Raw genomic sequence first — 18,445 nt, 5'->3', positions numbered from 1 at the left:
CCAAAGTTAAAGGAGAAAAGGTTTATTGCAACCCACAGTATGTAGAGGTTTCAGTTCATACTGGGATGGCTCCAAGGCAGGGTGGCTTGGCAGAAGGGCTTTGCAGAAGAGAGACAGTTCATGACAGGCAGAAGGCCGTAAATGCAGCAAGTAGCAAGTGACAAGCAACCACAACAGCCCTCTTTCTGTCCATTATATTCTATCCACACTACCCACCTTTAAAGCAGGTAGCACTCCCAACCAAGGTGGACCTTCCCATTATGCACTCCCAGAACTACGCCAAACCAATAGTGGACTAATTTAGTAATCACACACCTGTGGAGGACCATCAGGATGGCTCTCTTTGAAAGAAGGAGCTTTTGTTTCTATTGTCACTAAACCCGGCTCTGACTATGTGTAATGATAGGTGCAGAGCTGGCTAAGATATTTATCAGCTCAACTGGCTTTACACAATGCAAATGGGGGTAGCCAAGGTGCTTAAAACAGTAGGACTGGTCAGTGATGCCCCACCTATAGCTTCCAACTAGTGTGCTTGAGTTAGGCCAGAGGCTGCACTGTCAGCTGGGACTGAGCTTGGAGAAAGAAGACCTGATACCTCAGGGCAAGCAGATCATACATTAAAGCTGAAGCACAGACCCCAAAACACAGTATACTTCCTCAAACTGTGTTATACAGGTTACTCTTTCTGCATACCTCTCCCTCTCCTTTTCCCTTTCGCTCTCTCTCCTTCTCTCCCCATACTGCAGAGGTACTATCTCACCTCCTACCTCGCCCAGCTCACAGCAATCACATACTTCCTGCCATTCTCACAGTCACTCATCCCTGAGCCACTCCCCTCTTCAAATTAATAAAACCCAGGTTCAGCCTTTGGTGGAGGTCTTTGTTCCAGTTAACCATTGTTCTAAATGGATCTAGGACCCCCTTGGCTCCCACCACTACAGATATGTATTTATCCCTTTACTCTCACCATGGGTTGCACGGGAAGGGGTAGATTGGAATTACTTCTTGTAATTTCAATAACATTTCCTTGGGATTACAAATGTGGGCTCCACCAGAACGTGACAAGGCCGGAGGAGTGGGACTTATATTCACAACCTTGATCCCAGTGTCACACACTTAATCCCAGCATCATACACTCTAGATGCAGCCACCTCGGAATGAGGCTTGGGGGTTCATCTAGACATGAGCCATGACAGGCAGTTAAAGACGTGCATGATGAGTCTCAGTTTGTACCTCACGCGTTGCAACTATTGACATAGAAACAAATACAGTTTATGATTTTCCAGTGTAGCCCCAACTTGTGCATTTTGTTTGCACATGTTGTCCATCAGTAAATATACACTGTGAAAGAAAGCTGAAGTTCATATGTTGTGGTCATACGTTTTACCTTTATAAACCATCTGCTAAAGCATGATACACAGGCTCAGTTAGAACAGGCTGAGACATACGTATGAGTAGACAATGAACTGAACTGCTTTCCTAACTCCTGCCAGAAGCAGATATAAAATTCAAGGGACAATGCAGCTCTGCAGAATAAGGACAGTGCCAAGTCTGGAGGTGTGGAGCATTTACTGCTCTCTGTAAATGAATAGGGTGACGTCACTATGACGTCATCAAGCAGGTTGTCCCAGGTACAGTTACCTGAGGCTTCAGAATTCCTCGCTCATATCCACCAGGATTTGATTTAAAACTTGTCTATGTTACCAAGAAAGGACACTGAAAATCTCAACCATTTTACAAAATATTCAGTATTTATATGTGATACACATTCAGTAGGTATTTACAACTTTTTGTGTGAAATTAAAGACACTATTATCTTGATTATTCTGGTTTCCCTTTGGGTCAGCAGGAGATGCTAGAAAACATCTGCAAGACAGTCAGGTTTCTAAATGCCTAGATCAATTCTGTCCAACAGAAATACAACACAGACCACTCTCATAGTTTAAATTCTCTATGGATTTATGAAATTTCATAAGAAAGATGAAATTAACTTTAACAATATTCTACTTAACCTAATATAACTAAAACATTATCATTTCAAAATATAATCAGTATAAAAATTATTGTATAAAAAAGTTAAACATTAACTATTCCTTTCAATAAACCACCAGACATCAGCACTACAGTTATCCCAGCTATCCTTCTATATACATATATTTTGCATGCTTATATCTGGTAATCTGAGCAATTTATGTGAAGACAACAATATGCAATAGAACAACCATTGGTGAACTCCTACCCTCCTGTCTAGTGAAATTCTGTACTGTCTCTAATGTTTTTTTAAATTATTATTTTCTTGTTCTCTTTAATGGGTAGATCAGTCTTCCAGTCTCACATGTGATAATCTGAGCAACTTTGTTGAAGATAACAATATGTAATATGCCAACCACTGTTAATCTCTATCATTTGGTTTGAAACCCTGTATCATTTTTAATGTCCTTGCTTTGCTTTGTTTGTATTTTGCTATTGTTTTCTTTTTTTTTACTATTCTCTTTAAAACAGAAAAATAATATTTTAAATTCATAAGGTTTTTTTTATACTAAGATTTTGAAATCCTGTGTTTATTTACCTTTATGAAGTATCACAACCTGGGGCTGGTGATTTAGCTCAGTGGCACGGCACCTGCCTCGCAAGCGTGACGTCGTGAGTTCGATTCCCGGTACGGGAAAAAAACCAAAAACCAGAAACCAAAACCAAAGTATCACAACCTAGTCTGCCACATTTCACATGCTGAATACTCGTGTGTGGCTAGTGCCGCCTACAATGGACAGAAACCATCTAAAATACTTAAAACAGTCAAGAAATTAACTCATAAGGGATGAGGTAATAAAACAATACTCTCTTGTGATATTTAATAATTCTTAGCCCATGGTTAAACCCAGGCACACCTAACCTGCAACCTGGGGTTTATGCATGCCTGACTTCACTGGGTGTCACACCAAGTGACAGAAGAATTGTCTGGGGCATCACATAAAGTATACGGTACAGTTAATGTACACATGTATCACAACCTTACAGTTTTATATTTTTACTATAACACAGGCACATGCCGTCTAGGGCTGCAGGTTAAATAAGCCTGCTCTAAAACCATGACTTTATTCCAGAAAAGAAACTATTCAAGAAGTAACCACTTCTGACTGAGAAACTTTACTGTGATTTCAGAGGTAAAAGGCTTCAGATAAGCACACTGCGTGGTAAAGTTACTGAGACTGTTTCCTTGTCTCTAAAATACAAAAACTGATGCACTGCCCACAGTGCCTGGGACACAGTGACTGAGCTTCCATTTACTAACATGATTGTTATTAATGTTGGTATCATTAATATTGTTTTAAGCTTCACCTGATGTTACTGCCTTTTCTGACTTCTGGTCAGATGTGCATGACAGGAAGGTTTCTCTTCTCTGTCTTTCTTTTCTACCTATATCTCTGGCTCTTAAACTTTAACAGCAACTCTACAGGAAAAACGTGTAGCATCGGGACCCAGAAGACATATATTAAAACATCAGTTCTGTGAACATTTGGATATCATTGGTGTTGTTCACTGCTAAACCCCAGATGCCTCAAATTACTCACCAGAGACAATATTTACTCTATTTTGCGGGTGGTACACTCAAATTTTTTAATTCATCTTTTTAAAATGCTAATTTATCCATTCCAATTCAAAACATTGGTCCTAGTCCACTAAGGTGACAGTTTTACCCAGTACTGAGAAGTCACCCACCCTTTGTGAAACCCTCACTCCTTTGTGGTGCTGTTTTCAGTTCACCTGTTCTGCACACCCTTTCATATGGACAGAGTGAACTTAACTCTAAACAGAGTGGGATAAGCCTAGAAGTTTCCTTCAACTCATCTCCTTTTCCCAGACCTCACACTAAATTCCACCTCATAGTTCAACCTTCAAAATATATTTAAAACATCATGTCCAACTCTGCTGCCACCCTGGAATCAGCCACCAACATCCCTTGCCTGACTATCCCCTCACTGTCCGTTTGTGCCCCTATTTGCTTTCTATTTCTCTATAATCAATCTGCGACATCAGGATCCTTTAAAGAAATGAGCCATATCATATCACTTCTCTGCTCAAACCACAGGTCTCCTGAGAGAACTCAGAGTAAAAGTTCACAATGATTTTAGTGATGAGTCCGTTTGTGCTGTGTCCATTTTCACATTTCCTAGAGGCTCTTATCTTCCCCTTCTCTCCCATAACTCCTCCCAGGCCAGCCATGCTGACCAGGCTGGCCTTATTCCACTTTTTGGAACATTCATCAGGTCATACGTTGGGGCTGTTTCTGCAGCTCTCTTCCCTAGATATCCACACAGTCAACTTTTCACCACTGAATTTGTGCTCATGTATGACCTTCGCAATGACAACCAACCTGAAGACTTTATTTAAAGCAGCAGCCCATACCCGACGTGCCTCACTCTCATCCTACTCTGCTCCCTCTCCCACAGCACCACGTCCTTCTAATTCAATGTCACTGTCAGCTACAATGAGATACGATGTCTGTAAGCCCCACAGAAACAAAGATCTGCGTTCATTTTCTGAAAACAAAGCCTGGCACATAAAGTGTCTTAACAACTATTTGCTTAGAGAAAAAGTTCTTTAAGAGTTGGTAAGTGAAACTGGATTATTTCATATCTGACTTATTACACATAGTGTATTAGGGAAGAGGCGATCTCCATAATTAAACTGTGGAGTAGAATTTGGTTCTTTTAAACAATTTTTTAAAAGAGCATTTATTGTAAACTGTGCACTATATACTGAGTGTTGGTACTGAATGACCAAAGTTAGCACTTTTGGGTTAAAAATCCAGCCAAATGTATTCCTGGATAAATTCTTGGCCAGAAATTACTAATGGCCTCTTTGTTGTCTTTGTTATGGGGAAACCTGTAGACAAACCAACAGAAGAAAATGGAAGGAAAAGTGCACAAAGGGATAACAAAATTTTGAGAAGACAGGAAATACAACTTGGCTAATAGCTATGGCATTTATTGAGTTTGTATCTTCTGCTAAACCCTACTAAGTGAATTTACTTGCTTGTATTAATATCTAAAATATGTAGGATAGTCCCTAAATCACAAATGTATTTTAATACTATACCAAGCAAATGACCCAGTGCTATTAACAGAGTATCACACTCAGAAGCAAGCCTTTATTCTAAATTTTACCTAGATCCAGGAATACCAAAATGCAATATAGAAAGTATAGTGTATAAGCAGTATGCAAAAGTTTTAAAAGCCCAATTTTTCTCCATAATATAAATATGATGATCAATAATTTCCTAATTATTACACTACATATATATATAACTTGAATTTTTCCTTACAAACTCTTAAAAATGTTTACCATCATATCAAGATTCAAGTAGACTCTTAAACTCTTTAATGATTTATTTACATTTGAGTAGGATGGACACTGCTTTTTTCTATAAACTTAACCATAAGCATAAAAAACATTTCTCAAAAATGCAGAAACTTGATCAGTAAAATTTGTCTATGGTGCAAAATTCCAAATAAACATTTTAACCTTTGAAAACCTGATCTGATTTTCTTCAGTTACTATACTTCGACTTTCTCAGTATGACTTATTCTCAACCCGCTGGGAAATTTTAAGATTCTTACTACAGAATTTAATATTATCAAGAATAACATTGCTGCAGTTTATTGCCTGTTATTTTTACTCCTTTCATGAAAAGAGAAGATATATTCAAAACTTTGCAAATGAACAAGAGAATTATTGGTCTTTCTCCAAAGTCCATTTTAAAAGGCGGAAATTCATAATTACTCCTTTTTTCATCAGTACTAAATTAGTAGCAGTAAAAGAAAATGTTTTAGCAACAGAATTGAGACATCACAGTAAAAACATATAGAGGCTTTAAATAAAATATTTAAAAGTAGTAAATTTTAACCTATAATCCATTAACGATTATGAAGTTTGCTACATTTTTATCCTGTAAATACCTGAGGAAGTTCTTTTGAAGTTTAAAACAGGATTCCAGAGTCTGCTCAGTACACTGCTGTATACCCTGTGTTTTACCTGACACTTCCATTTGGCCTCGTTCCACAGCAATTTCCTCCTCTTAGAAAAGGAAAGTGACTAGGGACTTTTTTTGTTAGTTCCCTTAGGTATTATAAAGAAATTGTGTTTCCATAGAAAATTGTTGTTAGAAGACAAGTGCTGAATCTTTTAGGGGTGAGAGATGATTTCTGTAACCTACTTCCAAACGGGTTAGCCAAAAATAAATAAATAAAAGGAAAACTGTGCACATATATGCATCTGATCAAATAATACAATAAAATAGTGTCGTAGTAAACCTAAAAGGTCCACATGTGGGTGTTTGCTGTATTCATTCAAATTCATACACACTTGAGAACTTTTATAATAAAAAGGAAGCAAGCAATAAGACATAATATATATGGCTTTACCTTTCAAAAATCTTTTGCTTACCAGGAAACAAAATAAATGCATAAATGATTTACAACAGTTAATTTTATATGCTATAAATACAGAAAGTTTTTACTGTGGTCTAGAGTCTACATTCTTTAAAAATTAAAAAATATAAGGTTGTCTATCTTCATCATGTGCTGAGAAAAACAGCAGTATTTTTCAAGATTTTATATGAAAATACTGACCTATTTTAAATTTTATGTTCTTCCTTCTATACTAGAGCTTACTACTTTCACCTCCTTTTGAGGAAAAGTTCTCAAATTAACATTCTCAAATTTTAGTTACTCTACTTATAACACTAACTAAAATTCAATAGTAGATCTTAAATATATATTTTCTGTCAAAATAAAATACCTTGAAAACATCAGGGGGAAAAGGCAATGAGAATCCAATTACTAGAAGTGAGATATTGAATTTTCTTTCTAGGGAAAAAATATTTGTTTTTCCTTGCCACTGGTAAGAGTATTATTTCAACATTTAAACACTTTTGAAGCATATGACTTAAGAAGAGTTCTAACCTCAACTTAGAAAATATAGCTTATTGTTACCTCCTAGGCAGCCAATGAACAAAAGCAGGATCAACTGTTTCCATGACAACATCATTTTTAATTGCCAAAAGCAAGAGTAGCTCTTGTCCAGTCTCTGAAGAATAGAATGTTTTGTCTTCAGGTAATTCCTTTAATCTGTAAAATATATGTACAAAGAAGTTAGACTTAAAAAACAAACAGCTGCTTTAAAAAAGAGACTTTCTTGTCTTCTGTAAACTGTTTCAAGTGCACAAAAAAATCCTCAGATACAATGAATCTTTTCTGATACAAAACAGAGACTGCTTGCAATGCAGATACTTAAAAAACACTTTATGTAAAAGATAGCAGATGGAAGCAATTTTATTTAATTAGAAATGTTCACCAGTACTAAAATATTAAATATTGATATATTAAATATTAAAATTTTGCCTACATAATAATTGCGGCAAATAAAATATTAACCTGAAATCCAAATTTTTCACATTTTCTATAATGATAGCATTTTAGGAAAATTAAAAGAGTCCAATAGACTGATGCCCTAAAGCAAGACTTTTTGTAGTTTCTGAATCTCTAATAAAACATAAAATTATACTCTATTGTAAACCTATTTTTTCAGAGTTAACTGTGGAAAGCACCTAATTACCTATATTGCGTAAAACAGACAGAAATCCTAATAGTAGAAACGGTTCTTAAGTAGAAACAAGTTCTGTCTAAGGACCTTGCCGATGATACCATTTTCTTTTCTTTCTTAATTATCATAAACTTGTATGAACTGGTTGAATAGAAATAATGATGTGAAAGTCTTGTCATTTTCAGTGGCCCCTTGGAACTAATTAAGCTGTATGGTGAATGGTTAATGATCGAGTAAACTAGATACACACACCTAAACTCACACAACCTTCACTCAGCTACTGAAACTCAGCTAGTTTCAAGGGGGGAATGCATGATTTTAAAGTCTGCCACTTCAGCAAGGAAAGTATACAATTCTCTGACACAGCACCTGTTTTGATTGGGCTATTTTAGTTGTCAATGAACCAAGGAAAGAAATTACGGGTCCTTTCAGACAGTGGTTCCCAACAAGGGGTTCTTGGTGTGTAATGTATCCACTCAGATATTGTGTGTCCCAAAGAATGATCATTCCATGAGTGAAAATATTGGAACTTGCATTATATACTCATGCATTAAATCCGCTACTCTGATAGACAGTACTGTTCTTCTGCACCTGCAGGCTGATGATATGCTGTTAGCTGAGAAGCAAGAGGTAGAGTTACAGCCCGTGCATAACATGTACTAGGTATGTAGGAATCTGCAAAAAGTCAGTGTCCCGTTGAGAACCACTCTCCTCAGAAGTACAGTCTGGAAACCTGTTCTTCAAGGTCCTCTCCACACTCACATTACCACCACCTGCAGGTGCTGAACTGAAGCAGTGTTTGTTCAAAACAAGTGTTTTACTTGGAGGGTGAAGCACAAAATTAGTCCCAGCAAATACAAGTCAAATAGGGGAAATGAGAGCCGATGAAGGGTTAGATACATACCACCTCTTACTGTACGTGATGCAGACTTACTCCCACTATAAAACGTGAGTCTCAGAGTTACCCAACAGTTACCCTGGCCAAGGGATGTGGGAACAGAGGTATTTAGACATCAATCATGATTAGTCATCATAGGAGGGTACTGCCAGTACTGTCAGTAACTAGGCCATCCCAACCCATTACAGGTGCTATCACAATGGCCCCAGAAGCTAAAAGAAAAGAAATGACGGTGCTGCACCTAGAAGTAGTGTGTGTGTGGAATGTTAAAAGCAAAGACTGATGTGTAGTGTCTGCTCTGCAGTGCATATGAAAGAGAGACTTTTAAAAGCTATTTCCAGTAATATCAGGTCCCAGTGATGGATGGGTAAAATTGCTGAAGAATTTAAGTTTACAGGAAAGGGGTACAGTTACCTCAATCAATTACTATAACCTTTCCAGTGACTGATAATCCTGACTTGGACCCAAGGCTGTCAGATACATAGTCTTCTTCTTCTTTTTTTGTTTTTTTTTTTTAACCACTACACAATCAATGATACATCTTTTGACCACATTATATTCAACTACTAATGTAACATAATAAATATCATTAAAAATTAGCTTTACATTATAACTCACAGCCATAATTTCCTACGAATCGTGCATATAAGGAAACAGTGACTCAGAAACCATGAGAAAGGTGACATAAACACATGAATGAGTAGATAGATAAGTTGATAGAAAGGTAAAAGAAAACAAGATTTTTTTTTTTAAATTGTGAAATACAAAAGCAATGCCAACTAGTCATCCAAGTCATGGTAAATGTGAGATGCATTAACATGACATATGATATGTCAAAGATCCATAATAACCAAGAAATAATAAAAATACATTTTATTTTTATTATATTATAATATATATTATAACATATTATAATATATTCTATTGTCTGGAAACAATAGGTAAAACCCAACCTGTGGAAAGGCTCCAGGACTATGCTGACTGAACTGGTATCTCTTCCCCTGAAAATGCTACAACTATATAGTTTACATGCCCAGTTTAACCTAGAAATAATTCAGGAATAACAGATTTAGGAGAAAACAGGCAGTTGGGTATCTTGGGAAAAGCAAGGGGAGGGGAAAATCTAGCAAAGATTATTGTAGTAACAGTTCCACTACCATCATCTTCTTTCATAAACATCATCTTTGTTTTGTTTTTTTGTTTTCTTGTTTTTTTTCTGGTACTAGGAATTGAACTCATGACCTTGCGCTTGCCAGGCAGGTGCTGTGCCGCTGAGCTAAATCCCCAGCCCCCATAAACATCATCTTTAAAAAGCATTCAAATAAATAAGTGAAGCTTTGTGCTATGTCACAAAACAGAATAAATCATATGACCTGCATTTTCATATGGTAGTGGATTCATAAGTAGGACAAGGAGCAAGTTATTAGACTGATAAATCTTTGAAGAAGAGAGTTGGCTTCAAGGTCCAAAACACTCTTGCTCATAGTAGGCTTGCATGCAATCTTTCTTGCTGAGAATAATGAATACCTCAATTTAGAAGATTTTAATCTTTGTACTGGACACACTATGAGTGAGAAGCATTTCTATCAGAACTGGCATCTGAGCCATACTTACCTCAGGAAATATATAAGAAAGGAAAAAGCAGTTGACGGCTTTCTAAAAGCTGTCTTTATGACAGTACATCCCCAAGGCACCATTCGTATCAGTTAACATTTTAAAAGAATGAATGCATTGAAAGAAGTTTTCAAATCTTTTTCAAATCTCACTTATTCAGTAAATATTTATTGGGTACCACTTAGGTCAGGGTTGTGGAGTGTGTGTCAGGGGACCAATTATCCCTGCTTTCATGGATTATATTGATTAGTGGGAATGACCGTTTACTCAAAAGACTACAAATTGTTCATAAACAGGCCTGTGAAAGGTAAAGAGAAGGGCAATAGTTTCTATGAAAGCTTAAATGAGAACAATCTTCATCAGGAAGATAAAAGAATCTCCGAGAAAATGAAGCAGGAAGTAGAAAAGATGACACGTTAATGATGCGTTAATATGACACACACACAAAAAATTTCCAGGAATAGACATAGAATGATAATGAACTTTTGAGTAGGGAAACAGGCTGGTGAGTAGCCGCTGTCCAAACTTTCTTCTATCAGCTACCACTCCATCTTCCAGATTGTCCCAGCACCTAAGCACATCTCCCTAGATGCACCACACAAAGGGTCAATGCCTGTCTCAGCAGTGGGTTTCCAGAATCCTGCTGTAGGTTTCCAGAATCCTGCTGTAGCCCATGATATTTCTGATTGGTCAGTGAGCATGCTCCACTGCTGGCAAATATTTTGGCAATCACTTGCGGGATCACAGAAAAGGATATGCAAAGATTTTGTATGTTAAGGAGTTATGGTTTATTGCAAGAACAGAAAGAGAAGCCGAGGGTGTGGCTCAGTCACAGAGTGCTTGCTTAGCATGCGAAGGCCCTGAGTTCAATCCTCTGCACCAAGTGGGAGGAGGAGGAGATCCTTGAGGTGGAAGACAACGGCCTGATAGAGGTGGTGTAAAATAAGTTTGCAGATGTGTAATGGAATCAGCCTTCTATGGCTGGCCAAAGAATATTAGCCTTCACATAAAGCTTTTTGAAAAATTACTGTAATTTTAAGGAGGAGATTTATAAGCTCAAATTTGCAATGAACATTCAAATCAAATATATTATAACATATCTGTCTTAAAATGTTGAAACAAAACACATTTCTAATGCATCAATTTTACACTTGGCTACAAATTAAAAAAAACAAGAACCTACACAATATTAAGCAAAGTATCTGATTTAAGAGATCAGTGAATACCCATATATTGTAATGTTCATATATATGCATACACAGATAACTATGTAAAAGCAGAAGATTGAAAAACTTCATCCAGGAAGCCAGTTTTTAAAATAAAGTTACTTATTGTTTAATCAGTGTTAAAGTAGGGCATTCACTTTATAAATAATCTGTGTAATTAGTATAATCATAACTTGACTTCTTGGCATTGCCAAGTATTACCATAGAGAGAAGGGAAACACATTAAAGCTGCCCCACTTCTGAAATCACAAAGCTCAAATAATTACAAAGGAAGCCACTGAATGAAGACAAATAGGAATCAAAATGTCATCTGCTACAATACGAATATTCTACTATTCATGGGAATGTTCTAAACCAAAGAAAAAGTTGATACTCTAGAATTTTCCCTAATAGACTTTTGCATTTGAGCAGTAAAACTTAAAATATTCACAACACATTTTTTAGGGCAGTCTTTTAACAGCCCCCAAATTTAGGACATACTAACAACTGTAATTCTTAATGTCAGCTGAGCTAAAACATGCTAGACCTTGAACTCCAAACAAAAATTCTCTCAACAGCTGTTCCTGGTTGCTCTAAAAGAAGGAAGAGAACATTTGTGGCTTTTGTTATATGCTTCACAAAGCGGGTACTAAAACTATGGATCATGAAAATATTTTAGCATGAAAATGTGTATTTACTATTTTAACTATGTATCAGACAGCTTTTAGAGCAGTCCTAACAAATACTCAGAGTTGCTTCTTTATGTGGGGGAAAGTTTAGGAATGGGAATGATTCCATCAGGGTAATAAATACCTAACAAACTTTTTTACTGAAAGAAAGATCCTGTAACAGTTCCGACTAGTAGAATCACCTGACACACCATCACCTCTCATCTTTGCAAAAAGTCATCTCCAAAATCAGTATTTTAGACACATATTCCATTTATGAATAAATACTATTCCTGATCTCACCAAAAAAAAACCTTGAACAGGGTAGGGACTGTTATTATGCTGAAATATTCAAACATTATTGTATAAAAGTTGGATTTTGAGGTGTGTTCTGTTATGCTGTGTTGTGTTGGGATCCTTCCAGGACTTACATTAAATTAGTATCATGGTGCACAGTCATAATACCAACAGTCAACAAACTAATGAATTCGCTGGGTTGATGAGACTGAACATCCTGCCAGATTGGAAATCAGGCATCTGATATCTACTTCACCTACATCCATAATCATAATCATAATCATGTATACATTCATTCACAATCTACACATCTTTCAGAAACATAGTCCATCCACTCTGCATACTAACTCTGCCTCTTTCCTGCTGGAAATAGTCTGGTAGGGGTTGAAATTTACATAGAGGGATCCAAGTGCAAGATTCTGGACAACTTTACTCGTTCTCTTTCTGTATATCCTTTTTTAATTTTTTGGTACCGGGAATTGAACTCAGAACCTTACACTTGCCAGGCAGGCACTGTGCCACTGAGCTATATCCCTGGCCCCTCACTTGTTCTCCTTGCAGTTCACTCATGTTTGATCATTTAGAGAGGGGAAAATATAATGTGCCTAAGTTGATGTCACCTTCAACACTAGAGTTCTGTGTTTACAGGAGAACAATCAACAACTATGGCAAATGCCAGCTGGAAATCATCTTATGCTACTGTAGACATCTACAACACTTTACCTCCCCTCTTTTGACTCTTTCTCAATTTTGACATCTTCTAGTATAGTTATTTAGACTACAGTTTCTCTTGCCAACTGGACTACAATCTGCAAAACAAACTAATTTGAAAACTTCTGTAAGTTAAGATCCCTTTTCAAAGTCATCAGCCAAATCTATGTACCTCTTAGACCAAGCTAACTTTTGTGTACATATTATGTTTTATTACACTGGAAAATAATTTCCTTTTTTTTTGTTTTTGTTTTTTTTCTGGTACAAGGAATTGAACTCATGACTTTGTGCTTGACAGGCAGGCACTGTGCTGCTGAGCTAAATCCCCAGCCCCTTGGAAAATAATTTCTTTTACATAGATATGAATACAGTTGTGTATATATCTGCTTCTATGTGATTGTGTGCATGTTTGTGAAAATTTATTTCTTGCTTCATTTTTTATGAGAGATTAACAGAAACTTTATGGAAATTGAAAAACATATATCATGCAACTTTTATAAAGCAACTTCTATTCAAAATAAAGCAAATATTCCTGAGAAGACTACTGGTGGAAGGCTTGACAAGTTGAAATTGCAAATTTGTTTTTCAGGTGAGGCTTTCCATTTCCATCACCTTGTTTGCTTTTGCTTCTAGTCTTCTAGCAATCAGTGTCCAAAAGCAGGAGAATCAGAGGTCTTGCTCTGTGCACATCATTGCAGGAGGATCACCCACATAAAACTACTTTCAGAATACCCTGAGGTGCTTTGTCTTGATTCCAGAGCCTCTTTATATTTGCCTTCAACTCAAAATTTTAAGACTTCCTTTAACAAGACCAATGTCACTGATACAATGTCAGAAAAAAACTCTGTAAACCCGTTTTTTAATTGGTTCTACTAGTTTTGTCCAAGAGCAAAACTGAAAGGAAAAGACAAATCTACCAATCATGTCAACCCATGACCCACTTCAAAATATTAGACAGAATGTCAACATTCCTTGAGTATACTTGACATTTTGCTGCTTTGCTCAAATCTCAAACAACATGGCCACATCCAGGACATACTGCTCTACAAATATCTCTCCAAACAAGGTGAGCACTTCCACTGGACATGCACTAAAGACCCTCCAACCGTTTCAAGACAAGACATACTTCACAGCAAGTTCAAGTTTCAATAAAAGCACAGAACTTTCAAAGTAAGTCTTCACCAGGAAAAACAACAGCACTTATGATTCTCCAAGGCAGCAAAACCTAAGGTACATTTCTGGGATTTTTTTTTATAATGTCACGTTTCCCTTGAAAAGAACCTGGCTACAAGTTATACTTAGACGTTTGGGTCTTATCACCTTTCATGATGAAAAAAGAATAAAAAAATTCACACCAAATTCCTTGACATGTTCTTTACTTTGATCAAGGGAAGATGTCTCTGCATATCAAAAGGGTGAGAAATGAAGAAGGAACTAGGTTTACTGGGGGGAGAACACAGGAAGGAACTTAAGGAAGAAAGACCACCAATGTTCTGAGCACCTCTAATGAACTCACAAAAGAACCACTTATAAAAATGTCAATTTTACCCTTCTAGGAAGTCCAAAATGTCATGACACTCAGCCACTATAAGTTCAATCAAGTAAAGCCTCTGTTTTCTATTTTTCCCTCTTGCCTTGCAAACCACTAAAGAGACCTGGGAATCTGCAGCAGTTAGTTGCAAAAGGTGAGGAAGGAGCCTTAACATCTTTCTGTAACTACAGACTTACCCTCTGAGCAGCTGGGCACCAAGAAGAAAGGTGAGATTTACCTTTAAATCAAACTCTTTACGTTGTAACAGTACATAGTATAGGACTGTTTGTTTCATGTTTTCATTGAAACAAGGTTCCTTATCTAAGCACTATCAAAAACAAGGTGAACAAGACCACCTAGATTATCATCCAGGAGGAGGAAAGAAACAGAGATGGGAACTTCACAGAAAGAAGCAACGGCGATGGTTTTGGAACATAAAGTTACAGTCGGTACATCTCATGAATTGTGCTTCTTTGAGGTGCTGTAACTGATAAGCACAACCAAAAGATAGAAAGTAGAGACAGCACAGTGACGGCTTACAGGTAGCTTCTGAAGAAATGCTTTTTTAAAAAAGGAGAGTTATCTCAGGGACAAGGAAAAGCCTAAGTGCAGGGTCACACTACAAAAGCAAAATCTAGCACAGACGGTGATGTACAAGAGGGAAAGAATGGCATAGGGACTAAGGAAAAAGGCTGGGGAGGCCCAGTGAAGACTGCTTTCAGCTGTGCAAAGGCACGGTGAAAACATCCCAAGGAATGGAGTCCTAGGGCTGAGAGTGTGTGTCCGGAATACATGCAAATGGCCTGAGCATTCTTTCTGGGTGATGGAAGTACCCTAAAGTTGGATGTGAGGACGGCTGCACAAATTCATAACAGTTATGAAAATCTATGGAAAGCAGACAAGGTATGAGTGAATTTCCATAGTTTTAGTGCAATGAAACTATTCTGACAGTCCTGCAAAAAAAGTCTGAACAAGAGCAAGACAGGAAAAAGAGAAAGAGGGGGGAAGGAAAAGGAAAGAAGAAGGAGAAAGAAGAGACAGACAGAGAGACAGGGACAGAGAGAGAGAGAGAGAGAGAGAACATATTAAGGTTTGCAAAATAAATGCCTTTAGTGAAGTTATCAAATACCAATGGCTAAATGAAAAAAAGTGGACTCAGAAACCGAGGCATTTTCAGGTTGGCCTTTCTACTGGATTGTCAGGCTGGTCTCTGGTTGCTCATATTAGTCTCTGTGAGGTGGGGGTCTCGCAGGATTGGTGGCACTGGCCATGGGCCAGCTGCTGAGCCTGTGCTGCATCCTGTGGTGGTATTTTTATGTTCAGTGTTACATTAATTTAGAAACTATGGTCTGATGGTATGGAGGGATTCTCCTTTGAGAAGCTCTGAAAACCAGCTGTTAGTACTACCACTTGCGCTTCTCTTAAGTCCCAAACTGTTCAGGTTGAATTCGTAGATTAAACATACTAGCAAACATCCTTGAAGCACTCAGACACATTTAGCAGCACTAATCACTAAACATGATCCTGATGGAGTACTTTAGAGGATCGCTTTCTCCCAGGTATTGAAACTGCAACGCAGGAACAATGGGTTCCAGGGAGATAATAGTGCAAGCACTAAGCTCTGAATTAGTGCCGGCCAAAATTCCAAATGTTTTATAAATATAATCATATGTTATGTCATCTTGCTTTGTTATTTATTAAATCTTAGGTATAATTTGCATATATTAAAATGTAGGAATCTTAGCTGTACAATTTTTCAATATGTAATTTTAAAGAATTATCTGTAATATAAAATGAAACAAAGCTCTTTCACTGTATGGTTTAAAAATGAATACAAAAACAAATGTACGGCCCAACAAATTATTCTAAAACAAACTCCTTGCCAGGTATGGTGGTCCACATCTATAATCCCAGCAGCCTGAGAATATAAACCAGGAAGACTGCAAATTCAAGTCCAGGACGGGTCTCTTAGGGAAAGCCTACCTCAAAATAAAAAATAAAGACCTGTGGCTGTAGGTCAGTGTGAAGCCCCTGGGGTCAATTCCCAGTATTGCAAAAAAAAAAAAAAAAAAAGGAGCAAAATGCAAACTCCTCCCCTGTATTAATTATTTTGCAAGTATCTCTTCTCAGTGCCTCTCCACTTTCTACCAAGAATGGCTTTCCTGACATTTACACTCTAAGTCAGTGTTTTTAAATTACAGGTTGGGTCCATTTAGCGGGCTGTAAGATTTGTTTGTTTGCTTGCTTGCAGACAAATACAAGAGAACTGAAAACTATCAGGATGTACTGAATTTAATAAAGGTAAATACTGCTTTGTAAATGAGTCCTGAAGTAAGTAACTAATAATAAATTATTATGAGGAGTGATCATAAATACTCTGAAATGAATATAAGCCACAGTGATCTGTGGTCGAACATGGTGTGTGTGTGTGTATGCATGTATGTGCATGTCCATGCATGCCCATGAGTGTGTGCACACGCCCACATACTCACTCACACACACACACACACACACACACACTTGAAATCTATTAATCCTCTTTGCCTCAAATGTTATACCTATAAAATGGGAGTGGCAAGTTGGCGTGTAAGCAATCTATTACAAGAATTATATGTTAAACCAGCTCTTTGGTATTCAAGTTGTGATAGTTATGACTTCTATCCAAGAAATTAAATGTAAATGGCACCTTGTCTAGAGAAGAATCAAAGCCTTAAATAAAAGCTACACTCCACACAGTCTAAAGAGACATTAGCTGCTCGTGGGCTGCTTATATCATTTTATATAAAAAAAAAAAAACTTGTTCAGCTTAACTGTGTTTTTTTTTTAAGTTTCTTTATCACAGTTAATAGAATGACTCTGACACCTTTTGGAAATGCTAATCGGGGCTATGAATAGTTTATCTGCTTGGAATTCACACCCATTAGAGGCTGTATCTAGGTGTATAAAACATTCACTCTATCAACACAGAAGTGTAAATCTAAATTGGGGCAAACTGTGATCGCAGCTTGCACTGATACCCACTGTATCAATTTCAGCGGAAGCCAGAGAAGTACTCTGACCCCCTTACCACACAGACAGGGGCCTCCTTCTGCTTTTATGCAAATAAGCAATGGTTCAGATGAGGACCAGTAGGCACAGCAGAAAAGGCAGAAGGAGAGACACAAACTGTCTTTGTGGACTCCTCTGGAGTGGAAAGGAGTCCAACAGGCCAGGGTACCGGCTAAGCACACCATGGGACCATTCAGAGACCTCAGCCTCAGTCTACACATGGCGTGTAAGCCCAGGTCTGCTGGACAGTCTTACTTAGCAGAGGAACCCGGGCATCCAAAGGTTTTTGTGAGAACTCCCAGTTTTTACGTGTTAGCAAGCAGTTAATGGAAACCATAATTTTAAAACACTTGGGGTCAACCAATGATATATCTACAATAGAGACTCAGCTCATTATGAAAACCCCCAAAGGCATTTTCCCACCTAAAAGTACCCATGCTGTTGTTCCTACAGAAATATGCAGTGTTTCACATTAGCTATGCAATCTTTTTATTTTTACATTCTATCTTTTCATTGAGAGAAAATGGACAGGAAGAGTCAGAATGTATCTCCCACACATTTTAAAGGCGAAAATCTCTGCTATGTAGAAAGTATTCCATTGTATTTTTATTTTATTCAGTGAAATAGATCTCCGTTCACAAGTTTGTAGGTAAAGATCCAAACATTACAACAAAAACCCAGAAGATTTTCCAAGATGGTGCCTGATTAGTGACTTCCTCAGCCATTTACCTGCAGTCTGCCTCAGATCAGGGGTCTCCCTTTTTGACCCCAGCGTGTCACACAGATAGTAACTTTTCTCTGTGCATCACCTGTAAAATATTAGGGAGCCATGGAATGTGAATCTGGAAATTCATGTTTCCTATTAACA

The 18,445-nt window shown here is 37.4% G+C and overlaps 1 protein-coding gene across 1 annotated transcript in view; it reads right to left on the bottom strand.

Moving 5' to 3' along the window:
* Cntn3 (contactin 3 (plasmacytoma associated)) overlaps window positions 1-18,445 on the bottom strand; it is a 319,768-nt gene that overhangs the window by 236,898 nt on the left and 64,425 nt on the right. The window contains exon 2 of the mRNA XM_005383763.2: window positions 6,996-7,130. Coding sequence (XP_005383820.1) covers window positions 6,996-7,050 — 55 coding nt within the window. The 5' untranslated portion in view covers window positions 7,051-7,130. The remainder of the gene's footprint in view (window positions 1-6,995; window positions 7,131-18,445) is intronic.

This window comes from Chinchilla lanigera, unplaced genomic scaffold (assembly GCF_000276665.1).
Source record: "Chinchilla lanigera isolate Chin_1 unplaced genomic scaffold, ChiLan1.0 scaffold00020, whole genome shotgun sequence".
Lineage (NCBI taxonomy): Eukaryota > Metazoa > Chordata > Mammalia > Rodentia > Chinchillidae > Chinchilla > Chinchilla lanigera.
This window is presented reverse-complemented; position numbering and strand designations above follow the sequence as displayed.